The sequence below is a fragment of the Daucus carota genome, chromosome 1 (genome assembly GCF_001625215.2).
Source record: "Daucus carota subsp. sativus chromosome 1, DH1 v3.0, whole genome shotgun sequence".
Lineage (NCBI taxonomy): Eukaryota > Viridiplantae > Streptophyta > Magnoliopsida > Apiales > Apiaceae > Daucus > Daucus carota.
Genome location: NC_030381.2, coordinates 5,409,076 through 5,435,121, shown reverse-complemented (window position 1 = coordinate 5,435,121; position 26,046 = coordinate 5,409,076). Strand labels below are relative to the sequence as shown.

General features: G+C 36.6%; 4 protein-coding genes and 1 long non-coding RNA gene across 7 annotated transcripts; 2 read left to right on the top strand and 3 right to left on the bottom strand.

Moving 5' to 3' along the window:
- Positions 1-1,347, top strand: LOC135151975 (uncharacterized). The gene is made up of 2 exons (XR_010290989.1): positions 1-876; positions 1,119-1,347. It is a non-coding gene; the product is annotated as an uncharacterized LOC135151975 (long non-coding RNA).
- Positions 1,348-2,599: 1,252 nt separating this feature from the next.
- On the bottom strand, positions 2,600-4,574 carry LOC108198262 (probable aspartyl protease At4g16563). The gene has a single exon (XM_017366027.2). It carries the CDS (start codon positions 4,321-4,323, stop codon positions 2,872-2,874), a length of 1,452 nt encoding a protein of 483 aa, XP_017221516.1. The 5' UTR covers positions 4,324-4,574; the 3' UTR covers positions 2,600-2,871.
- A 2,917-nt stretch (positions 4,575-7,491) lies between these two features.
- On the bottom strand, positions 7,492-15,939 carry LOC108205036 (uncharacterized). Of its 2 annotated transcripts, none has more exons than XM_017374791.2 (9): positions 15,600-15,939; positions 13,833-14,063; positions 13,476-13,564; positions 13,085-13,223; positions 11,461-11,535; positions 10,869-10,990; positions 10,720-10,795; positions 8,622-8,681; positions 7,492-8,037 (listed from the first exon to the last, which is right to left on the bottom strand). In XM_017374791.2, exons 2-9 carry the CDS (start codon positions 13,968-13,970, stop codon positions 7,909-7,911), a joined length of 828 nt encoding a protein of 275 aa, XP_017230280.1. In that variant the 5' UTR covers positions 13,971-14,063; positions 15,600-15,939; the 3' UTR covers positions 7,492-7,908. The 2 variants fall into 2 exon arrangements, with proteins under 2 accessions (XP_017230280.1, XP_063947317.1); XM_064091247.1 differs by lacking the exon at positions 15,600-15,939 and adding an exon at positions 14,657-15,555.
- A 799-nt stretch (positions 15,940-16,738) lies between these two features.
- LOC108205370 (transcription termination factor MTEF18, mitochondrial) lies at positions 16,739-18,969 on the top strand. Of its 2 annotated transcripts, XM_064091245.1 has the most exons (2): positions 16,740-16,899; positions 17,212-18,969. In XM_064091245.1, the coding sequence occupies exon 2, from the start codon at positions 17,308-17,310 to the stop codon at positions 18,826-18,828; it is 1,521 nt and encodes a 506-aa protein (XP_063947315.1). In that variant the 5' UTR covers positions 16,740-16,899; positions 17,212-17,307; the 3' UTR covers positions 18,829-18,969. The 2 variants fall into 2 exon arrangements, with proteins under 2 accessions (XP_063947309.1, XP_063947315.1); XM_064091239.1 differs by having other exon boundaries at positions 16,739-18,969.
- A 35-nt stretch (positions 18,970-19,004) lies between these two features.
- On the bottom strand, positions 19,005-23,029 carry LOC108205369 (BTB/POZ domain and ankyrin repeat-containing protein NPR1). Its single transcript, XM_017375311.2, has 4 exons — positions 22,304-23,029; positions 20,960-21,725; positions 20,087-20,284; positions 19,005-19,408 (listed from the first exon to the last, which is right to left on the bottom strand). The coding sequence occupies exons 1-4, from the start codon at positions 22,844-22,846 to the stop codon at positions 19,155-19,157; spliced, it is 1,761 nt and encodes a 586-aa protein (XP_017230800.1). The 5' UTR covers positions 22,847-23,029; the 3' UTR covers positions 19,005-19,154.
- Positions 23,030-26,046: the final 3,017 nt, after the last annotated feature.

The window sequence follows — 26,046 nt, the reverse complement described above, 5'->3', positions numbered from 1 at the left end:
CTGATGAGGGAGTAGGAGGATTCAGAGTTAAGACCTCTTCTAAACGGAAACCTAAGCCCTGATCATATTTTACTAAGGTTCTTAAAGGCTTGTGTAAGGCATAGATGGTTTAATTGGTTCATCTATCTCTAACACCCCTGACTTTTATTACAATCAATATATCACTGTCATGCATTTGTTGATCGTCTTGTACTCTTGTTCACAGATATATCTTATGAATATTTATGCACTGTATATAAACGTTAGTGCCGGGGGTATGGCTAGGTCGAGCCATTGAGCCTATTACGAAGAAATTAATGATCCAGGCTATTGGTTTTTGCTTTGCATTCTGTCTATATAAGTTGTTTATGCTAGTTTTGTAGTGGGGTTTATAGATTTTTGATATGGGGTTTTAATTTTCCTTGATTTTCTAGCTGTTTTTAGCCCCCCTTTGACCATCATATAGTTTTAGTTTATGTTTGTTTTTCTTGCAATAAACTCTCTTTGTTGTTGCTGAAAGTCTATTTGTATTGTTTGAAGGCTGAGAAAAACAGTATTTACTTATGTCGAATTACTACTCTCGAGCAGGATTCAGCCTATTACCTAGTGTTATTGGAAAAGTATATCAGCAGTAGAAAGGCCATGCCATCTTGTTAATCTTGGAAACCCATAACAAATCAATATCACCATTGACTATCTGTTTGAAAGGTGTAGCCATGAATTGTCTGTATATTTCTACTTTTTGAGCTTAATGCAGTTGTGCATTGTGTATTTATTCTTTTTCACAGCGAACCTTGGTGTAACATTCACTGTATATATATATCCTGGATGAATTTTCAATCCTCGTGTAGATATCGTGGTTCCCCAGTGTCTTGTCCTAGCATTTAGATGTCCCAGGTACATTCTTTCTTATTTATTTGATTTTGTCCTTTTGTCTGAACAATTACCTTAATACTGTTTTATTTGAGCTTGCTTACATTATTAGAATGTTCATATTCATATTGACGATAACTGGTTTGTTATGCTTTAGATGCTTGATATGCCAGCTAAAATTTCATGAATTCTATTCATAGTATTGCTTAACTTTAGTTTCTTCTTAAGTGAGCTGATCTTAGTCTTATTATTATACTCGGTTGCAGCAAAAACAGTGCAGCATCTGCAGCCACCACTACAGCCATCAAATATTGTTCTTATGGATAAACCTTCAGGGAAATTAGCTTCTGTTTCTTGCTGCTCTTGAAGTTATCTGGTTCTTTCCTTCCATTATTAAATTGCAACTGTATGATCTTTCTTCCAGTATGCTCAAACCTTACTCTGGAGCCTGTACAAAACTATTTATGTTTCTTTCATGTTGTATATCCTCTTAACTAGTTTGATTCCTTTTTGTTTGTTTGGCGGACATGGTTTCTTAGAGAGAGAACATAGTTGGAGTTGTTTTTGAATCTAGTTGCTACATGCTACAAAAATGGACCTCAATGTAGAACTTTAGACCAACTCAGCCAACTGAAGGTCTAAAATTACAGATATAATAGTAAGTACAAATCATATATACTTTGAAAATTTTAAGGCACTCCGTGGAACACCCTAGTCACCAAGTACCCTCCCCCCTGGAGCACGCGTCACCCCTGCCTGTGGTTTTATTCAAGTTACTGTTGACAGATTGGCATGTTTAATGTGGACCAAGTAGATGATTTGGTTATTGGGCTCATTATTTTTAGAGGTTTAAACATCACTTTCTTGATTGATCAGAATCAAATATATTTGATTCTAATCAGTCATGAAAGTCCTTACCAAAAAAAAAAAATCAGTCATGAAAGTGATATTAAACCCAAATTCTAGACCAAATAATTGATTCTATTATATTTCACACAGATATACATAGACTTGCTCAACATATATTAGAGTTGAAATTTTATAAGTTGTTTGAAATTTACCAAAAAAAAAACAAATCTTATATACCACAGGTTGGCCCTTTGGTATACATATCATACGAAACCCGGACAGAACCCAACAACCCACCACAGGTTGGCCCAAAAATGTTAGCAAATTAGTATACGTTAGTAATTTGCTTGTGTTTATAAAGGCCCAAACACTCTTTTATCAAACCGATGTGGGATGTTACAAATAGTGGCCAAGATGAATATACAATGTGGCTTATCCTAGGCGGGAGCCTGGTGGCCAGCTAACATTAGCATGGCCTAAGCAAATAGTTGATATATTTCTTTAGGTGCTTATGTAAGAGCTTTAATGTTCTAATCTAAACCCCCACTTCCCAGATAAATTGTTAGTGGTAAATCAGAGGATAGGTGGTAAGACCGGTAAGTTCGTCAGCTGTCATAAATTTTGGGTCTTCTTGAGTTCTTAACTTGTAAGAATTAGTAGAGGTATATCTGATGAACAATATGTAAAAGAATTAGCCCGTATGAAGAATAGCTAGATCTTGCATACATTTTCATTATAACTTCCCCGTGCTGGTCCTCTGTGTATGTTAGGATACATTATTATAGTAGCTGTCAGCCTTTTTTCTGTATCTTTAATAAAAAAAATTTAATTAGATCCAGACTGATAAGTGATAACTAAACGATGCTCCAGTTGATAGGATTACTTCAATGCAATTATACCTTTAGCTTTGTATCTTAGACAGTTAAAGTCATGTTTAAGAGAATATCCAGCTCAAGTGTTTAGGGTGATTCAGAACATAAAGTTACACTTTGTGCTTATAAAGTATCACATATGAAAGCCAAATGCAGTCTGAAGCACATGCACAACTTTAGAACTCATTAAAGAAATACAAGCAAACAATATAATCCAAACTAAGGGAGTTTACCATTGTTTATTAGTAAATGTCCCATTAAGAGTAAACAAGAACAACCGTTGACTGCATGCGTAGTCTCAGGTCTTGTGAAGCCCGTGAAAAGCTGAAGCAGTTGCACAATCCATTGGTTGAAATCCGATTCTCTCCTTCTCCAAGTCATAGATAACCTCCACATTTTGCTGCTGGAAACTTCCAAAGATTCCAGCAGGCCCATCATCGCCATCGTCCATACTTTGAAACAGTAAGCATTTCACTACTGTTCCATTATTTGGAGCTCCCATGGCATAGAAGTGATTTCCTTGAGGTATTACTACGCTCACATTGTTCAAGAAATGGAAAGTGATTAAAGGGAGATCATCTAATAAAGTGATGCTGTTACTTGAATTTGGAACTCTATAGCAAAGATCAAAGCTGCTTCGTGCTTCTACTTCACTGGCCCGAGGGTAGCTAATTGCGGACTGAAGCACAGAAAGAAGCTGTGAATAGAAGGGCTCCGGTAGGTGAGTGTAAGTAGTTCCAGAGTCAATCAACATGCCTCCATTACCTAAATCATCAAATTCTCTCAAGCTTGAGGGAACTTGAACTGCTGAACTTATATTTCCCACTGTTACAGACTCTAGACCAATGTAATAGTAGTTAGGGTACATAAGGCTCTTTAACATTGGGGTAAATAGCAAATGGTCCTTGGAAGAGATGGCAAGATCTCCTATGATTAAGGGGCTTGAAATGTTTGGGTTGTTGGCAAACTCGAAGGCAAGAAAACAATGTGAAAAGCCCTTTTGAAGGAACCCTACTTGTGAAGGGAAAGAAAGTGGTCCCTTGCCAAATCCTGCAATCCCTATAGGCTCTCGATAAGTAGATGCAACACAACCAAAACAATATCTCTGAATCTCTCGAGCAACCCTTTGGTCACTGCCATGGAGTCTGAGGGTGTCTCTAGTTAATGTACCAGTGACAACACCCCCACCGTATGTATAAGCAAATGAAGGGCATGGCCTACTGCAGGTACCCTTAAGTAGAGTACTTAAGGAGCAACCGGCCATTGTGCAGGAGTCATATGAGTTATCAGAGCTATGAATATCTATGCAAAAATGAGTGGCACAAGAATCTCTAGAGGATGAAGAGGAATAGGAGGGAGAAAAACCAGCTATTAACTTATTGTTCCTATAGTCATCGCACTCAATGCAATCGAAAGATAGGTTTCCACAAGGAACCCAAGTAAGATCACTCCCAGTATCCATATATACTTGGATGATTTGTGGCGGTGTTCCTAAATTTAGAGATATCAAATATCCATCTCTAACTTCTCTCAGTGGCTCCATCATGTCTGAGCTCTCTGATGGTCTCCTTACAGAATCTACATTCTTTTGTGGATTAGGATCGAAGGCCCTAGAACGAGTCAAACCTAGGATTAGTGAATGAGGTGTTTTCTCTCGTGCCTGAGATTGATATGCAGTGAAAAATGCATTGGTAAGAAAAAAGAGATTAAATGCGGTGAGGATGCAGAAGAGTACTGATGATGATGCCATTGCTAATATCTTTGTGTGGTTTATTGAGAAGAATGCCAGACTGCTATTTATAGAGAATTGTATTGCTAAATGATCTAGTTCCCTAGACAATGCGGCATACAAGACAGTTAAACCAGGGTTCACGAGGTCTAGTTGAGATTAACAGATGTTGCATGGAGAGCGATGCACTGCTGCCTTTTTAACTGCATGGATTTTCAATGGCAGCAAAAGATGGCGCCTTGGCAAGCGGCGCAATTTGAATGGATAGATCATGTACCTACCACAATACTAGGAAAACGGATTTCACGCATGAATGCTTTAAAATATTTAGTTTTGTTAACGCTAGGCAAGGTGTACAGAGGATGACCCCATGTTTGATCTCATGTAAAGTTACATCCCTCTGGAACCAAGTGGCTTGAAGATGAATGCACGTGCAACTGCATATGTGATTTACAGTTAGGAATCATACACAGATTCATATAATATTATGACAGCCGGTCCAAGAATATACGAATGATACTAGCATACATCAAGTGGAAAAAAAGCGCGGGACATTTTCCGCTAAATGATACTGTAACATCCCTGTATATACATCAGAAACTTAGGATTAGGCTGTCCAGCGCTTCTTCTTTTTTTCCGTTGAACCTATGCTACTAACTTATGTATGTCAAGTGCCCGGACCCTAATATTACATCTACTGTTATCATCTTTTTTCTGGTAAATTTTTCACTAGTGCATGCAATTTACTCAAGTATATGTACCTTTGAATGACATGCCTAGAATATCTGTATTCTGGCAAAATAGACAAGTTGCATATTATATTTCATAAACATAGTTAGTGGCTTATGATTACATTAAATTGTGGTGTGTCCCTTGTAATGAATTGAATAAACCAGGATTAGTGTGGATGAATAGGATGATTAAGCCCCATTGGAACTTGATTACAGTACTTTGAATTGCTGATGTGGAGATGATGCAGCACCCTCGAATTCCGGTTCTTGAGCCGTCGGTGTGACATCTCAGAAAGGATTCTTCTTTGCTACTTCTGGAAATTCATCCTATGATTGCAGTGGCATTACATATCTGATCATTTTAATAGTAAGCCACTTGCTAAGCAATTATTTATGTTCAAGCAAGCTAATTTGAAAGAACCCATGAAGTGTACTTGATATACATTGTTTAATGCAAAGTGTTTGTGTGATGATATGCTAAGATATTGGACAATGAGCACCAGTAGAGTTTTAAAGTATTGCTTTCAGAACATCAGTTGGTGCCTGCACTTCTTCTTGTCTCTTTGTTTATGTGATTCAAATGATGTATGTGTCTTTATATGTATGCGTAAGAGCATGTTTGGCTGAGTTTAAGATTTAACTTGATTTAACGTCATAGGTCGGGTGTTTAAAATATTAATCTTGATTTGTTAATGATTTATGGATTAATAAAAATGTAATAATAAAAAAAATAATTTATGAATTATGAGTAATTTTTATGTAAAAAGGCTGAAATAATTAAATCATTCAAAAAGATATCTCAAACTAATTTCTGACTTGGAAAAAAATACCTCAAACTAACTTACTTCAAACATTAAGTCAATTTTGTAACGGGTTAATTATCAAGTTGGTCACTGAAGTGGGCTTAATGTATCAAGTTGGTCACTGAACTCAAAACGGTATCAAGATGGTCACTGAAGTGGCCATAAATATCAAACAAGTACCTTGAAATATGAGTTCAAGTAGTAAAAATATTATTTATAAAGTTTTACACATTATTTTTAAATATTATCACAACCAACTAAAAGGTTATGACTTCTGGTATTTAAATAATATATTTATATTTTTATCAAGTTTATTTATTATTTATATTTTATTATATAGTTATTTTCTTTGTTTTAATTAAAAATAAATAATAAATAAACTTGATAAAATCTAAATATATTATCATAAATATTAGAAGTCATAGTCTTTTACTTGGTTTTGGTAACATTCAAAAATAATGTGTAAAACTTTATAAATAATATTTTTAATGCTTGAACTTATATTTCAAGGTACTTGTTTGATATTTATGGCCACTTCAGTGACCATCTTGATACCGTTTTGAGTTCAGTGACCAATTTGATACATTAAATCCACTTCAGTGACCAATTAGATAATTAACCCATTTTGTAACTTATTATACAAACGAATATTTTTCAGCTTTAGCCTTGCGGGCTTTAAGCCCCACAAAGAGCTCTATGTTGTATGCAGCGGGACCTACACCGCAGGCTTATGCAGCTCTTCCCCACCCCCTTGTCCGAAAACCCTTGTCAATGTGCCGCACAATGGACTTTAAAAACCATGAACCAGTCGCTGGCTAGACCGCGACGAGCTTAGCAGCCCCCTCATCACTTGATCTGCCTCCATTTTTTTCAATGTGAAGGTGTTTGATAGTTTTCGTGTTATATATGGTTACCCTTGGCCTTGGTATTTCACAGGCTGCAATGCCATTCACTTGGATGTTTACGTAATTTTAATACGAGGCGTGGAATGGAATGAATTTATACTATTTGGGATAATACCGAGAAAGTGTCTAAATTTTTTATTATATTCAATCATTCCATTCCAAATTTTTGGAACAAAAAATTAACTCACATGGAAGAAATGTTCATTCTAGTTTTTCATCATAAAAATGTGAGACGTCCTCTATTTAATCAATATTGTCTCATAAATTCTTATTTCTTCATAATTTATTTTTATAATTTAAAATTTCTTTCCATCCAAGTAATACAAAGACTGTTTGACTCTTACAAGAGGCAAAAGACATGCGAACTACCACCATGGTGCATAGATAACATTTGCTTGCATGTTTCAGACTTCCATATTTGACAACAAGCTTTCGAAGTGTCAAGCATCAAGCATGTTTCAAATGAACACCTTCATCATACTAGCAAATTTCCACAAAAAAAACATGGTAAATTTCTGCAAAATGTAGTAATGTCCCTAAAAGATTTGAAAAATGCCTTCCATTATGCACAACATTTTACAAGTATCTTCAACAATTATATACCTACCTGTGTTCATGTAAGTTTCAAGACATCGAAAACATGCGACCGCAGACCATGGCATAAATTGCACAGATAAAGTGAACATGAAGCCAGTGCAATACAGACGTATGCACAAGGTAATCTAACCCAATTTAAATAACATAAACAGATTCAAAGAATAAAAGATGCTGAATAACATATTAGAGAGTTGAAAACGGGTGCTCAGTAATGATTCAGCTGCAGATAGAGCTTGTAACAATATTCCTCCTTTTAAGTTCTGAGTAAATGCTTCGAAAATTTGGAAATACAAGTTTGATGAACTCCTATAGACTACATTACCAAAATTTTAACAGCCAGAAAGCACAAGAAGACCATGTATATATGTAAGCATGTACATCAGTTCGTTTCCATCTTGTCAAAATAAGCTGCCCTCATCTTCCTTCTACTAATTTATACAAGTAGACTACCGGGGTCAATGAATGAAACTAGTGGGAGAGCGGTGTGATTAGTCGTTATAAGACTACCGGGATCAATTCTCTGAAAATGAGACTAGTGGGAGACAGCAATGTGATCAGTCATGATAACTTCTATATTTTCTTCGCCAGAGTTGATATCAATCCCTTGATAATCTTCCCAAACCACATTAGGTTCATGATACCCAGTGCAGATGGCACAACAAATATCAAAAGGTATCCAACAATGTGCATCTGCATGACCTGCCATTCACGGATTGCTCAAATCGAATGTTCATGTGCATTTCCAAGATTAATGACACAAAGAATTGGAGAACAGAACTCTCTTTTTGTATTTTTTTGGGAGGAGATGGCGCATAATAAATTTTTAGACTGCTTAGAGAGATACTTAAGGTTTCCTAGCGGAAACTAAATTTAACCTATGGCTATCCTCTACTGTGTTAATACGATTAAAGTGAGCTTTTGTGGAAGTTCATTAGAAATGCTATAATATGTAACGATTTTTATAAAGATGAGGGCAAAATCTGGAAACAGTAACCAGAAAATGACAGTCTAAAAAAGAGATGATGAAAAAACATCCTTCAAGTTTTCTATAATTGTTCACAAAACTAATAATATATGCTCGAATTCAACACATTATATTCATATTTCAATAAGCAAAATGAGGTAGGTATGGGAACAAGTACGGTCACTTCTTTAATCTATAAAATATATTAAGCACATGCTTCAAAAGCATATATCATAACACTAAGTTCAACTAGTCCAATGCAAATATTCATCAAGTCAACTAGATGACCTGTATAGATTTTGTTCAGAAGGCGAAGTACCTGATCATAATGCAGATACACGTGGTAAAACAAGTAAACAAACAACAAGATTCTTGCTACCTGCATCACAAAATCGAAACATCAAATATTTTATACTGATAAATGATAATTAATCCTTTAATTGATAGGAAGAAAGGATTGTAGAAATGATGACAGTTTTATCAGAAAACCATGTAGCTTAGAGCATCTCCAATGGTGGCGGCTAATATGGGTGGCTATATTAATACAAAATTATGATTAACTAAAATTTGTTGAACCTACAAGGTGTTGTACTCCTCTAGGATCGTACAAGGGTTGGTATATTTTAAAAGCTTATATACAATGTTACATGGTACGCGGTTTGGTTCAAGATGGGGTACGAAATCGGATAAAAGAAAGGTTACAATGGGTGAACCTAGTACGGTGGAACGTTTGGGGACGATGGAACGACGGGCACAAAGGAAAGCTTGGGTACGAATGAAGATATAGAATTAGGAGATTGTGAGGACAACCGTCTTGTCTTGTCTCTGTGCAGTGGCCTCTCAATTTCACACTGTTATTTGAATTATATTTGTTCATATTTCCTTTTAAATGTTACATATATGATGATTTAAAAAAATTTACACGAAAGTCATAATTTTATAAATCAACTTAGAAGGTAAGATTATTTTAAACGTTACATATTGTTCATTGAAATTATAATTTGAAGTGACTATGATTAAAATTTTATAATTTAATATTTTGACTTAATGGATTTGTGCAACTAGGTACCCAAATTAAAAATTGATACTCAATAAAAGTGTGAGACTACTTTGTGTGGGAAAAAACACACTATATATAATATAGAAATTATTAATGTATCATAGTGATATTCAATGTACATCTTTCGATGCTTAGCCGAAAAGAGGACAACTCCAAATTTTAAAATTCATATTCAAATAAAACAACATGCAAAATTGTAAATAAATGAACATTAATATATTTACAATTTTACATAAATAGTCCTACTCCAATAAAAAAACCAATCTTAGGGGGGTGTATTCAACTGGGATTTTAATGGATTTTAGATAGTCCATGGATTTTAATGGATTATATCTGATTTTGATTTTATGGGGATTCTAGATATAATGTCACAGAGTTGATGTAGAGTTTTTGAGATTTAAGCACGATGCTTCAAAATCTCATGGATTTTGGTGGGATTTCAAATATCTTAAAATACACTGAACAATCTCTCAAAATCCATCATTTTATGAACTCCAAAAAAATCCATCAGCATTCAGATTTTAAATAATCTCAATTGGATACCGTCGGATTTTTAAGCATATGACATCATCCAACCTCTATGTGACATCACTAACCCCCTAACGACACTCAATCTAGGCCGGACCCACTGGAACCTCAACAAAGCTCTGCACAGACCCTAGACAGGCTCTAGACAGCCGAAGAGCCTGAATATGACCCCTCCCCGGTCCCACTAGACCTCATCTAGGCCAACCTCGGGATCCATCCCTGGGCCCCACAGCCCTACCCATTCTCCTTAATTGCATTGGTTAGCCGAAGAGCCCAAACATGACCCCTCCCTGGTCCCACTAGGCCTTATCTAGTCCCACCTCGAGGTCCATCCCCGAGCCCCACAATCCTTCTCATTCTCCTTAATTGCATTGGTTTGTATTTAATTTTTATTTTAGCGGGCGGGCGGGTGCGGGCGTGTGGGTGGATGTGTGTGGCGCGTGTGTGTGCGGGTGGGTGTGGGTGTGGCCCGTGTGGGTGTGGCCCGTGTGGGTGTGTGGGGGGTGGGTGTGTGTAGGTGCTGGTGTGTGTGTGTGTGTTTTATTTTGTACTTCCTTGTTGTTTACCAATCTAAAAACTCAATCAGAACAATATATTTGTTTGTGTACTTTCATGTCATCTACTTTTGCGTAGAATTTTCAAAACCGGAACCCTAAATTTCTGTTTCTCAGATTGAATTGCGGGGCCAAAATGTATCATTGTGTGCTAAGAGCAATTATACTATCCTATATAGAAGCATCTAACTTTATCTATTGCCTTTGTTACTATTATTTAATACATATATAAATGCTTAAGCCTGTTCATTTCCTTCTATGAAAGACAAACTCACCAGCCAAGCAAAAAATATCACCACTCCATTTATCAGATATGCATTAGATCTCTTTAAACCAGCAGTATCTAGGAACCTGCATGAGACGATATGATATATTTAAATGCACATCTAATCAAAAATTAATCTATTAAAACTCATAAACATACCATCTCATGTTTATCTCTGGAGTTGTGACCTCGGAAATGAGGACCATGAATGTGTAGAGCTGACCCTCCCCAGTAAACAAGGAATACGCTACAGCAATCCCAGCAAGAGAGTGATGAATAACCTGAATGCAAATGCAGCAACGTCATCTCACTGGCATTTCCATATTAAGGTCATATACATGCTTTCTATGGTATCCACATAGATTTCTATGGAATGAGTATTGGAGCAACCTTTTGCGACCAAAAATAATAAAAGAATACTATTTTTTAGGTCCAGACTGTATTTGGTTTTGGGGTAAACTGTGAAGGAAGCTCTTGCCACATCATGATGATGATCAGAATCATTGTTAATACTTGTACAATGAGGCTTTGACCTAAATGCCATGGGTCAAAATACATCTTCTGCATGCTTTCAAGTTCATTATCAATTGTAGGTAGCAAGTGCACTTAACAGATCTGAGGGATACAAGCATGATGTGTGTAAGAAACTAATATGCATAATATGTGTTTCAAGAAAACACATTAGTTGATGCCAACATATCTGCAGTATCTAAATTATAAGCAAATGACACTGGCTACTGAATATACTTACATACTCTATTCCACCCAAAGCAGGATATAGCCAGCAGATCATTGCGAGGTCTGAAATGAAGTAGCCAACAGAAAGCTGCCAAAATCATATGTAAGACTTGTAAGCGTTTTTTTCAAACCACTTTGAGAGAAAATCTAAGATTGCATTGAAATTATAAATGGTATTGGTAGCCATATGGTGTTATTACGTTTCATCTTTCATAAATGCTCACAGGGTTCTCGTTTGACAGATTATATTGTGCTAAAACAAGCACACTAGAATGATTGACCAATTAGCATCAAGAAACAAACAAGAAATTCAGACTCCATAGAAAAATAAAGCAACTAAGTTGGAATTTCATATAATAAATTCTAATGTTTGTTGTAGGAATAAACAAGGAGCTCTTTGTCAGAAGGATTTAAGCTTTATATATCAAATTTCGATCAATAACATCAAGATGAAGAATTGTTCCCTAGAGAGAAGAATTGTAAATCCCTGTAAAATACAATCTCAGCAATATCTTTAAGATTAGTCCTGTTTACATTTGTATTAGCTTGTTGTGATAGTCTGCTTCTCCTATTCAAAAATGTTGTTCTTCTTGACTGTTATATTTAATTGTCTGAAATAAATCATTAGGGAATAGTACAGAGAATAATAAGATATAAAATCAGCTCTTTGGTTTGATAAAAGGTGACTCTGCAAAGTTACATTCCAGGATTAGTGTAAAAGAGTATTCATATATCTTATTAAGGATTTGTGTTACTCTCTCAATAGACTTTTTAGCTTAAATTCTCCTATTGTCGAAATGATTATTACTTATTTATTATACTTTCTTCTTTATCTTCTTGTTATGATTGCATAAACACTCCATTACATGTGGTTACCACAGTGCCTTCTAATTGATACAAAATTGAGAAGGCTGATGATGAACAATAAATATAGTAGGAGCTCAGTATTTCCGGGCTAAATTGAGGATTTGGATATCTCAGACTCGGTCTCCTCTGGTCAAGATTAGAGTAGATGCTCTCTCGCACTCTCCCACTCACAAAAGGAAATAGGGAAATAGAAAAAATTAGGGTTTGCAAGCTACCAAATATTATCAATCAGTGATTCAGTAATGCAAATCCCAGCAACAACACCCCTCCCTCCCCCAAGGGGCTTGACTGCTAGAAAAACTGAAGGTACACGAGCCATCAAATGTTATCAATTAGTACTGCAAATAGCCAAGTCAAGTCATGAAGTGTTTAGAATTCAGAGATCCCTACTTAAAATATTGGCTTTAAGAGCCCATCTGAATTAACTTTGTTTGATATCTATGGTTTTATGATTAATGCTTAACATAATCACACTATTAAATCCAGGTACACTCAATATTGAATAAACACAATCACACGCATTGTACATAACTACATATGCACCTCTTGTTGGTGGATTACTCCACTGACTGTCTAGTAGTCTAAAATCAATAAAATAAAGTGACGGGTCATCAATTCCTTGCTCTCATCACTTATAAATAAGATACTAATAATGTCTGAGGTTTTTTAAGAATGTATTGTTATATCTATATCAAATATAGTGAAAAAGTAAAGAAATTCGAACAAAGATCATATGAAACTAAACAAAAGACCAAAAAGAAAATACTTACGCCTAATGCAAAAGACGAGAGTGGTGAACTTCGGAAGGTGATGGTTCCAGCGAGATAGTGGTCAGAATATAGATCTGACCAGAACACAAAATACAGAGACATCATTGCAATAAATATAGCATGGACGGTAGACATGCCCCTGCAAAATTTCATGCCTATATTATGAGAAGAAAACCACAAAAAGCAAACAACCATAACCATAAATCTACGCCAAACTTATTGGGTGAGACTTGAGAGTAATTGCAGAAGGGTAGAGTTATGAAAATATTACAAAAAACAAAATAAAAATCAATTGATGAATAACATTATCAGTAAGGTTTAGTGGAATAAGAAAAAAACATAATATTGTTAGGTTTAGTGGAATAAGAAAAAAACATAATATTCAGCTCACCGGTTATTCCACTCGATGCGCTGGATTTTGGTAAGGCCAGCATATGTCCTGAAGTAAGAAGTGCTGACCAGGTGAGACAAATCATAGACCTGCAAGAGTATAAATTATAAATTGAATAATATGACAGAGAGATAACTTTGTTCACAAATTTGGTAGAAAGTGAGATTGGCAACGTATAACTACGCCTGTACAACCAATATTATACATTGACAACACAAGCACATATGTGAAAATACAAACCCCTGTTCAAGCACTGAAAAGTGACATCTGTCATAACTCAAAATTACATGAACTGGCTTTTATCTAGGCCAAAAAAGAGAAATTAAATGTATTATAGACAGCAGGATTTGAACTTGCCATTTTGCTCATGAATACGCCACTAAGGACAGAAGTGTACAATATAAATGGATCCGAAAGTAAGTAGCTGTTGACCAGAACACCGGCCTGATTTTTAACAGATTTGAACTTCATCGACGTCCTTTTAGAGACTGCCATTTAGACGTACTGATTAGACCATACAGATAATAAAGCTGCTTCTCAAGGAAATGGTGATAACATCAACCATTTGAGCATTATCCACCCAGCATCCTGCAGGATGAAAAATGAGAATACATAATTGAGTAGATAAAGTTGTTCACAGAAACTTATATTCATAAAAAAGTGAACAAGTGCTAACAAACTTGATTCATCAAACATCATTTTAGCAAGTGCACCCTGTGCACATTGTGTAAATTTGGATATGCTTAAATGATAACTCTCGACTGCCTATCAGGATGACACAATGTTTCCTGTGTTGCATTCATTCCTTTACTCTTCTTACTTAAGGTACGACAATTAACATTGATAATCCTTGGGATTTGAGTGACCACAGTAGCGGCTGAACAAAGTAATGTTGGTGCCTAATCAACATGGCTAATATTTTTTCCATGAACTGTACAAGAACATCGAAACAGAATTGAAGACAAACAATCTATAACTCTGTCTGCATATATATACGGCATATCAAACTTATTCTTGATCATTGACCTGGTGGAAAACCGTCAATTTCAATCAACTGCATTAAATTAAATTTAAAAGCTCTTAAACTAGTTTTCTTTGAAGCACAGGTACTGCAGATGGAAGTGTCTCCACAACAGACAATTACTACAATGGATAGGACTATAGAAGTGTTACTAAATGACCAGACTATTATATGAAATTTGTCCTTGATGTAGACGGATATGGGAGATAAGAGATCATCTCTAAGACAAGTTACTTGGAAAATCCAGAAAGGTCAGCCAAGTACCACCCTTATCATGATGCCACACTATGAGCAAGGTATGATTCCATCTTCCCTAATAGTACCCAATTAACCAACTGATCAAATTCAAAGGTGTTCTGGCAGTATATTAATGATCCTTATGAATTGTTAAAGCCAGAGAAGCCTGCTAGGTGTTGGTTCTATATATGTGCTATTGTTGTTAAATAGGTTAGGAGAAGAACTCAGTCGGCAATAGATGTCATGTTCATCACAAGAAGAATATGGTTGTCAGATCTTCTAAGCAAATAACAGACAGTCGAAACAATAAACAATTCATAATGTGATTTCATCACCTATGTGGATCAGCATTACAATTTCTTCACATCATTAATCATCTACATCTTCACATATTCAAAATCAGTTTTATACTTAAATATGCAGCAAAAAACACCTCCAAATAAATTGTCACAGAATCAATAAAATATATATCACACATCTAACACATATTTCACTATGATCAATAACACACAAAAATATAACCAAACAAGCTACAAACATCAATATAAGAAAAATGAACTCCACAACTTGGTCCAAAAAAAAAAAACACTCCACAATATACATTCACAAATATGACTTGAGCTTTTCTTTATGCAGCCAGGCACACTGAACTACAGTCTAATCAGGTCACTAAAAAACAATTTATAAACTACATATTTCCAGAGAGATCCAAAAAAGAAACCCAATATTCTTTTCAACCTAATCACAGCAGATACAAACATAAACCCCACCAGGGGAGATCAAAATCATTATAAATCTCAAAAAGCTTCAAACTTTATCAATACCCAGAAGCTAAATAACAATAAAATCAAAGAAAACCCCTTTACCTGATCCACCAGTTATCTCCAATAGATTTTCAAGAAAAATGACAGATGGGTATTTGAGATATTCAAAGTATGAACAGTATCAATCAATTATAGACACAGAAACCTTGTATAAACACATAAATGGTGAGGTTTAGTCAATGTGCTTTGTTTTTGTAAGTTTGAGTCACAATCCAAGAACTGTAAAATGGCCAGTCAAGAAAAGAACTCGAGAGATGGGGATTGGGGACTAAATGGGGATTAAAGTTTTAAAAAACCGCAAAGAAGTACTGTCAACATAGGAACTATAGGCTTACGTGGGTACTTGTGTTTGGATTGTTTTTTTTTTCAGTTCAAGTATATTATGTGCACATTATTATTATCAACATGGATGTGGTTGCCATGTTCTTTTATCTTGTTGTTTCAGATTGGGAGTTTAAAAAGGGACAAATTTATAATTTGGCTGATGTGTAATGCCACACATGTGGGTGAGATGAGCCTAAACGAGTGATGGTTGCAACAAGATGTCAAATGAAGGTTATTTATTTATTATTTATTTTTTGGGAGGGAGGTTATTTTATTATCTGAACTCATGAAAATGTTTAACTTCTAGAAGTGGAAAACTGAAAGTATAAATTTCAAGGATTATTTTAGTTCTTCACAAATTTATAAGAAAATTTGTCGACTGCAAGTTGATAAAGTTAAAATAAGTTATTAAATTTATTAACAAAAATTTAGGATACTCGTCTATCTCTTATTTAAAAAAATAAAAAAAATTAAGATATTTATTATATATCAATGTAATATTCATTTCATTGGGTTTTATTTACTTCTTTCTAATTAGACCTTCAGCTTTTTTCTTGAGTAATTATAAAAACTAGTATTTAAATTATTATATTATTCAATATATAATTTATTGAAAATTATATATTATATTATTTTTTAAAATATACGATCATATTTTTTGTTATTTGATTCTCATTCCACCTTGGATTAGAGGCCCCATCTATCTCGGTTTCCTCTTGAACACGTGCAGTATATATATTTCTGATTTCACAAAATTTGTGACATGAAAGTAATATCAATTTATTTTCTGAATTCTTCTAAAATCAAAATATTTTCTAAAATCAAAATATAGATCTGACAAAAGAAATAGAGAGAGGTCAGAGTTTTAAATATTTCCTACCTCTCGTATCATAGGGTTTCTGTTGGCCGGCCCAGGAATGAAAGTCATTTCTAAATATTTGAAGTTGTGAACTGTATCAACAAAGCTCTGATTTTGTATTTGCACAATCATATAAGCAGCAAATGGTCAGCAACAAAGGTATGAAACTTAAAGTCCCTGCATTTATACTTGTAGTTCTATAAAAATATGATTGACCCACTTGAATTCTTGAGCTTGCAAACAATAATCTCCTTTAGTTCTTGCATCTCTATAGAAATTAAGCGTGGCCCATTTGATTCTTTTGAGTTATCTTGCATAGATTGTTATGTTAATTAGGGTTTATGAAGAAAGGTTGTTACTTTAGTTGAAGAAATGATTTCCCAATTCAAGATTTGCAAGGTTTTTAATGCTGGTTGTGGGTATGAGAAACCTTTATCCAGATATAGTTCTGTGAGAATTGTCTGTTTTCAGCATTCGGAGTCTGTAGAAAGGGGTAAGCAATGTGTTAGGAAATCGGTTGAAACTTCGAGTTCTGTTGCTGCTTCTAGGTTCTCGAGGGGTGCTAAAATGGAGGCACAAGTTGCGCTTTTTGATTACTTGTATTGTACTAGAGGGTTTCACTACCTGGATGCGGAGCAGATTAGTAAGAATTCACCTCATTTTGTTCAAAACTTGTTGTGTAAGGTTGACAGTGAGGAGGATGTATCGCGAGCTCTAGCAAAATTCTTCCGTTATAATCCAATAAATGAGTTTGAGCCTTTTTTGGAGAGTTTGGGTTTGTCTCCGTCAGAATTGGAACATCTTCTTCCGCGGGACTTGTTCTTTCTAGGAGATGATCACATCTTACTTGAGAATTTCCATGTTCTCTGTGAGTATGGGATTCCTCAAAGTAAGATTGGAAAGATGTTTAAGGAAGCAAATGAAATATTTAGATATGAATATAGGATATTGGCCATGAAACTCGGTACATATGAAGAGTTAGGACTGAGTAGACCTACAGTTATAAAGCTGGTAACTTGCTGCCCTTCACTTCTTGTTGGCGATGTACAATTTGTCCAGGTTTTCCAAAAGCTCAAACAATTAGGGTTTGGAACAGATTGGATTAGAGATAATCTATCTGACTCTAAAACTTATGATTGGAATAGGATGCTCGATACGATTAATTTTTTAGCTGATGTTGGTTACAATGATATACAGATGGGACTCCTATTTCAGACGAGTCCATTGTTGCTGTTTGAGGGTTCTGGAAAGAGGTTATATATAATGGTTTGTGGGTTAATTAAGTTGGGTCTTGAGATGAGTGAAGTTTACTCGTTGTTCTCAGAAAATCCTCAATTGTTATCTGCAAAATATGCACTAAATCTTGCGAAAGCAGTAAGTTTTATGTCTGAGATAGGAATGGAAACAGAAGCAATTGCTAAAGTTGTGACTGATCAAGTGCATTTACTTGGTTCACATCCTCTGAAAGGTCCCAGGACTGTTCTGAAGAGTTTAGAAGTTGATAAAGCTACATTATGTCACATAATAAAGGAAGATACTTCAAAGTTGATCAGTTTGGCTTCCAAAGTAGCAAGTGTTAAACAGACGAAGCTCCAGAATCCTAGTAATTTTCTGGAGAAAACAAACTTTTTATTAAGCTTAGGCTATTTAGAAAATACAGAAGAAATGGCGAAAGCCTGGAAAGAGTTCCGAGGTAGAGGAGACCAGTTACAAGAAAGATTTGATTGCCTGGTACAAGCCGGGTTGGACTGCAGTGTTGTGTCAAGTATGATCAGACATGCCCCATCAGTGCTGAACCAGTCAAAAGAGGTGCTCATAGAAAAGATTGATTGTTTAAGAAGCTATTTAGGTTACACACCAGAATCTATTGTGACATTTCCATCATACCTATGTTATGATATAGGACGGATCAAGCTTAGGCTTTCGATGTATGCATGGTTAAGAAAGCAAGGCGCATCAAAACCTAATATTACAGTGAGCACATTACTTGTGTCTTCAGATGCAAGGTTTGTCAAATACTTTGTTAACATTCACCCTGAAGGTCCTGTTATGTGGGAATTTTTTAGAAAATTATTACATGTAGGCTAGATAAATCTTTCAAACTCAGCATTGAACAATTATACATGTAAAATTATAGATTCTTATATTTTACTGCTAGTCACAGATTCTTCCTAGAATTTTTCATTGTATTGTTTATGTTATAATTGTAGCAATAGCAATTAAAGGTTACTTCTAAATCTCATACGATGCATCACTTGTAAATCTCAAGGGAAGCATTTTGTCAAACATACTAAAGTTGCCAATCTTACATCTGAATTTTCATGTAGATGACTCAGTTTATACACAGTATGTCAGGAATGACAAAATTCGGATACATATATAAAATTTTTAACTTGGATACATATATAAAATTTTCAACTTTGAAATTTACGTCTCTTCTTATTAGAGGATGTGGATAGTGAAGAGCCCAAGCCAACCCTCTCTAACTCAGCTTTGTCCTTGGTAAATGCTTTTTGAACATCCTCTTTAAGCTCGATAAAACGCTTTCTTCTGAATTCCTGTTCTTCTGCACTGCCCTCTTCAAGGTAGAACGAATCAGGTAGATCATCCACCATAAAGTTATCCAAGATTTCCGAGCAATGTGGGAAATACCGCCGACCTGTCTCAACTGATTAAATCAAAAGTCATTTCTTTGTTTGACAATAAGATCCGCATTCATATTAAAAGATTAACGGATCTGAAACTAGCATAACAAGGTTCACACAATTTTCTTCCTTTCAAAAATCAATATTCCCTTTCTTCTTTCTTTGACTAAACAAAGTTGGTTTGAATAGTCTATGCTGGCAATCTCTGAGATGTCTACATCATTGTTGATCAAATAATGGAGTTGTGATGAACTCTATGTCTCTATGTTATGAGACAATCTTAAGGCAGAGTGAAGATCTTTATATTCAAAGAATGAAGAATATTGATTGACCTTCCATCCTAACATGCCATCTAGATATGAAAACTGTTTCAGGCAATCTCCAAAAAAATTAGCATCAACTGAATATCTGAATACTTATCTTAATCAGAGCATAACATGATCTAGATATTGTAGACTACATAATGGTATCGTTGTAGCAATTACTGCATTGTGCAGGGAGAATTTATGCAAGCCTCGGCTACTTGCTTCAATGGATATTATAACCAGACAGTGCAATACTTAATTTTAAGGTAGAATACCCTAGTACTAAAAAGGTAAGGCTCCACAATAGTATCACATAGGACTGATAATTAAGCAACAATGTGAGATTTGATGCTCAAACAAATGAGTTATCAATAGAATTACAAACATATCAACTACCTGTTTTCGAGAGGGCTTCCATCCTTGAGAGAAGTCTTTTGTTCTGTGCTATGGGTGTCTCATTCAGATCTACCTCTCTTAAATTGCCACTTGAAACTTTGGATTCCAAAATGCTAGAGAACTCAGACGTTGTGTCTGCGCTGGCATTTTCCATGGCTAGCTGGGCCTCGTACGGAAAAAGTAACCGTGCAAATGCCACTGCGTGAACAAATATTCAAGGCATAGACAGTTCAATTAATAATTTGGCAAATATAAAATATAAAAACCATACTTCAAATACAAACTGATAAATTATATTTTTTTCAGCTAGAAACTTAATATATCATAGACAGTATACCCGTCTACAAATCTGACACGGGCATGAATACAAATTGTGGCATTGCCAGTGCATGTGTATTTTAGGTTTACTTGCTTATACAGCACGCACACATAGGAATCCATATATGATCTTAGATGAGTTAGACTCCGCACTCATGGGGCAAGTGCATAAGTAATATTTTCATGAGAGCAAAGAACTTGTTTAAAACTATGTCTACTCATATAACTATGTTTACCTTGCTAGGTAGCAAGTTAGCAAATGCATTCCAAACTCTTTATGTGACACATAGAAATATACTCGTGCGCTGATCCAAAGAAGAGGAAGAAGAATGCCTCTCCAGTTCTATGAGTAGAGGTTACCCACCCAGATCAGGCTTACAACGGGTATGTTTTGTTTTGCTATGAAAGGAGAAGGCGTCATGCTAGAAAAGATATAGTATATTACACCCAGGGATACTTGAGCATATAATATTCATATAAAATTTGAAAGAGTACATAGTATACTTCAATATTAATATGAAAGAAGAGAGTAAATAGTACTATGACAGATCTCACCTCTGTTTTCAAGGCATAAAAGCTTCAAGTGCAGATCATCAGTTATGTTTGAAGAGGACCTTGATGAATTTCCAGCCATTGGATTCCTGTGCACCTCTTGCTCTAAAACATTAATGCATAATCTGTCTTTGTTTGATTTTTGGCCTTTTTCTGTTTTAGCATGAAAATCCTTTGGCCTTGTCAGCCTCTTGCAGATACTGACAGCACTCCGTCCATCTAGTGTTGTTTCTAAGGCACAAGCTCCTCTGCTTAGAAGTGGTACAATTATTGATGGTTCCTTACGTAATGCAGCAACATGGAGAACTGTGTAGCCCCGTGCATTTCGAAGGTTGACATCAGCCAGATCCAGACTAAGCAACTGAGATACAACTTTTGGATCACAGTATGCAGCAGCATAATGCAGGGCATTGGCTTCATCTAAACTTATATTAGACTCGGTCAGAAGAAGTTTTACAAGTTCAACATCATCAGAGTCCAAAGCCTTGTGTATTCTCCTTGTACTCTTTTCACGCAACGGATCCTCGGGTATCATGGCACTATCATCTGCCTGTAACTTAACACCCTGTAATTTATCACGGAGCAACTTAATTCTCTCTGCAACTTCAAACGGGAATTCCTTCTCAAGAGAAATGCTGTCGAGATCTGATCGTGCGACTCTATGAATACATTGATCGAGAAGCTGAGTTAATTGACAGTGGAAAGCGGCAAGGATGATTGGGATGACATCTTCAACATGAGCCTTTTCCACAAAGTTGAAAAGACGCCGCTGCAATAAGAAACCAGTATTAGCTCAGCTATTGGCTATCTGGCAGGGAGTAAAAAGACGAGTCCGCCCAACTTGTAATTTGAAATTTGTTGTCAAAAGTATATATTGAATCTAGTTTTTATATACAGGATACAAGTTAAAATCTCAGACACTACATGATAAGTCCGCTCTTAATTTCCTCATCACAGCAATCTGCTAACACTTAACTACTTATCCTATCTCAAAAGTCCCTATTTTCTAGAGCTAGTCTTCTCTGTTTACTGATTATTATTGGTACAGATAATTGGCATATAAGACGTAGCATTGTAAGCAGGTGTTCTGTTCACCACAAAATTCTAAAAAATGAACAAACGAAAAAATATAGAATTTAGGTTATTAATTACGTTATTTTTGATTCCGCCAATCTTTGGAAACTTTATCCTCAACATTTGGCTGCCCGTGATAAGTATTAGGATGGTGTACACTGTCGATGAACTTTTTAGGAAGTAGCTTTATAACAAAATTTGCTCAAGAAACTGATACATTTCGATTAAAATAAATGAGGAAAAGAAAAGACACTGAGGACAGGAAGTGCAAACCTGGAAAAGTGAAATCAGCTCCGGGACCTCAAATATGGCAGATGCATACATCAATTCCACGGAGAAGTTAATAGCAGGTCGACAGGCATCATGAGCACATCCATCATCAACACAAGTTGACACCTCCGCTGGAGAAGGCTTCAGCTTTCCGGTATACAAATAACTCAAGACAATTAAGAAGGCCTCATATCCAACATTACCAAATGGCAACATATCACTCATACAATATCTCGGTCTACTTCCCTTCCCCGCAGAACCACCCTTCTTCTCTTTCTTAAAAAGTGCATCGAAAAATTTACTCCTAGCAGCTAATATACAACGGTGGACTCCTACAGCAATATCTTCAACTACAATATCCGCATCACTATACTCACCAACACTATCAATCAAAAGTTGCTCTAAGCTAGCACTAAGCTTATATAAACTCACAACTTGAAGACTAGATACTTTCTCCGAGACAGATGATTCGGTTAAAGTGTAGCCAGTTGAGCCATTAGAAGAACTAAAACTTATCGATGATGATGGTTCAGTCAAATTCTCCATTGCTCAAAATTCACAATTTAACCTTTATTTCTATTTCCAATTCCTATTTTTTTCCTTTTAAGTAACAATCAATTCATTCAACCAGCAACAAGCTGCGCCGCAAAGCCGCTAACCCTTTATGAATAGCCTAACCAATTTTCTTGAAAACATCGTCAATTCACTTCTGTTCGTGCTGGAATTTGCGGGGTTAAATGCTAAAGAAATTATGCGAAAACAATAAAGTAAAGACACAAAAGTTGGTGACGCGGAAAACCCCGTGAGAGGAAAAAACCGCGGGAGGGATATAACCCTGCCAAGAATGCTTCACTATGATTCAAGGTGTGTTACAATGTGTATGGGCTGATGTTACTTGCCCTTTTCTTATGAACCTAAAGCCTATTTATACAAGCCAGATCACAACTACTTGCCCTATTATTACTCCACGTGCGCTGTGCCTTATCTGTCCTACTTATCCGCATGTGACTTCTTCAGTACTTATCTACTCTTTTGACTCGTTCTTCGGGGGTTCAAAGCAGCTGTCATGTCGTCATATGCACACGTCCCGTCTTGTCGTCCTAACGTGACGTCAAGCAACTGTACGTCAGCCTGAATTGCACCAACAATCAGCCCCTGATTTTGTTTAATAAATTTTTTTATTGAATAAAATCATCATTTCGCAGCTATGGCCTATCTCTTCGTTACTCCCGCGCACGTTTCCCCTGTAGTCTTTTCCTGCCGATACGTCTTCCCACGCATAGTTATCTGATCCTACGCCCCTTCTTTTGAACACTCCTCCTAACCAATTTCCCAATTCAACTTCTTTTCCTCTCCAAAGCGCTTTTCAAACTTCATCTTCCATGGCCAAAAAAGCTAATCAAATCCCCTCTTCGCGCGAAGCTGTCGCCAAGTCTCCCATTAAGGTCGCATCTCCATGGGTCGCAACTAATCTTATTGAAGCTGGTGATAGCAAGGAGACTTTCATGACACCGGAGAAGCTTGAAGACACCAAGCGATTTTTTGAGGGAAACATCGAGGCTGTGATTCCTCCGTCGTCTGTCCGCGCCGACTGCTTCCGGCCAGGTTGGGTGTGCCTTTACTTCTATCCTTTCGACATTGGGATGACTTTTCCGTTCTCGAAACTGGTACAGGAGCTGCTCGATGATATGCAGATTTCTCCAGGGCAATTGATGCCCTTTGCTTGGAGAATATTGACCTGTCTTGATGCTGTCGAGGCCAAGCATAAGCTGGGCATCGATGTGAATGTAATAAAATGCTGTTATTCCCTCAAGAGGCACTTTGGGTGCCGATTCGGGTTCACTACCAAAAAAGCACTGATTCTTAATGTTGAGTCGGCTAACGACAGGAATTGGAAGAAAGATTATTTTTTTACTAAGAGGGACTCGTTGGGTGATGGTGGAGCTCACTTCCTTGATCGTTGGGATTCCAAGGGGGACCCAAAAGGGGAAGTCAAAGGTATGCCTTTATCCTATTCTTGTCCCGTTTTCTCTGCATGTTGTGGTTGCTCGTCGTTATTGTCCTCTTAAGGCTTTCATGTAACTGGTTATTCTGTTTATTGTTGTTAGATTTGGACTTTACATTTGACCCTAATAATCTGGCTGCTAAGGAGATAGTTGGTAAGATTCTTGCTTTGCCTATTGAGGATAGGATTTGGCCTAACTGTCTCGGCCGTCCTGTTCGGAATTCTAGTCCAGTTAACGTTGCAGAGTATGTCAGAAAAGGTAAGTTTAAAGAAGAGGGTGAGACTTCTGAAATGGCTCCCGTCAGGACAGTTGCTAATAGGACCCGTAGTAAGGCCGTGGTTGCCACCAGTCGTGCATCTTCTACGCCTCAGACCCTTTCGTCCGGTTCCCATGAGAGTCCTAAAACTGAGAAGGGGCTTGAGCTGAGTTCAGGTCGCATCTTTGCCAAAGGTATTCGTTATTTTATGAGGTTGTTGATTTGGTGTCTAATTCTTGCGCTTGTGGCATGCTTCTTATTGCTCTCGTGTTGTGTGTTGACAGAGTATCAAACATCCGCCATCAAGCCATTGGAGATGTCTACGAAGGAGTTGTTTGCGAAGAGAGCCCGTGATGAGAAATCTGGATCTTCTAAGACCCCACTGTTGGCTAGCCCCATTCTCAGTCCTGAGGCTAAGAGGATGAAGTCTACTCCTTCCGACACTGCTGGAAAATCAGGTTCATCTACTCCTTTGATATTCTTTGGTTATAATGCTCATGCCAGGCCCTTGGAGTTTGCCCACTACTTGGGTGATCTTCTGCTACCGCAGTATATTGAGTCATCAAACGGCAAGAGTCCCAAGGCTCTGAGGTCTGAGGCCACTGGTTATGCTTTTCACGTGAGTTATTCATTGCTGTCACTTTTATCTTTTTGTTTTAGTTGTCCTGTTGTTGCTTAGGTCTAAGTGTTAATTGCATTTTTGCTTGTGTAGGCCCTGCAGGCATCTCTCATGGCCCAGGAGGCTTCTGCAGTGGAGGTGCGAGAATTGGGGGACAAGTATAAAGAGTGTGTGAACAAGTTGCAGTTGACTCAGGTGACGGCTTCTGAAAATTTGAGGCTTGCAAGGGAGGTGCAGCAAGATCTCGACGAGTTTACTGTGAAGGTGAAAGCTACTGAGGAGAAGATGCATGATGAGGCCCAGAAGCTCATCACGCAACATGCTATGCGTGCAAGGGTCGAGACCATGATGGAATATTTCAAGGGCGAACATGTTTCTTGGGACATGAACGAGACGGTGAGGATCTACAACGAAGCTTATCCAGGGGATGCTTTCCCCCTTCATGTTCCAAGGAACAACGATGTGGAGCCTCATGTCGAGGACGTTGGTGTCACTGATGCTGCTGAAGACAAGTCTGCTGGTGAAGATGATGTTCTGAATGATGGCGATGTTCCTGAGAACACTCCTGCTGTTTAATCTAAGCGCTCCAGTTTGTTTTGTTCTTAATTTGGTTGGATGATGTTGGATTTCCCTATTGATTCTGTGAACTAAGTATTTTTGTTGGTTACTTGAACTAGATGATTTGGTTTTTGTTTGCCTGGTTGGCAAATCGAACGTTTGTTATGCTATGTCATTCGTATTTGCTTGGATTTACATGAGTATTGTCAAGTTTCTGTGATGATAGTGTTTTTACTCGTCATTTTATGTTGTTAATGTTTGATTGTAGTTGTGGGATTCACTAGAGAGCTTGCATCCTTTGAAATAT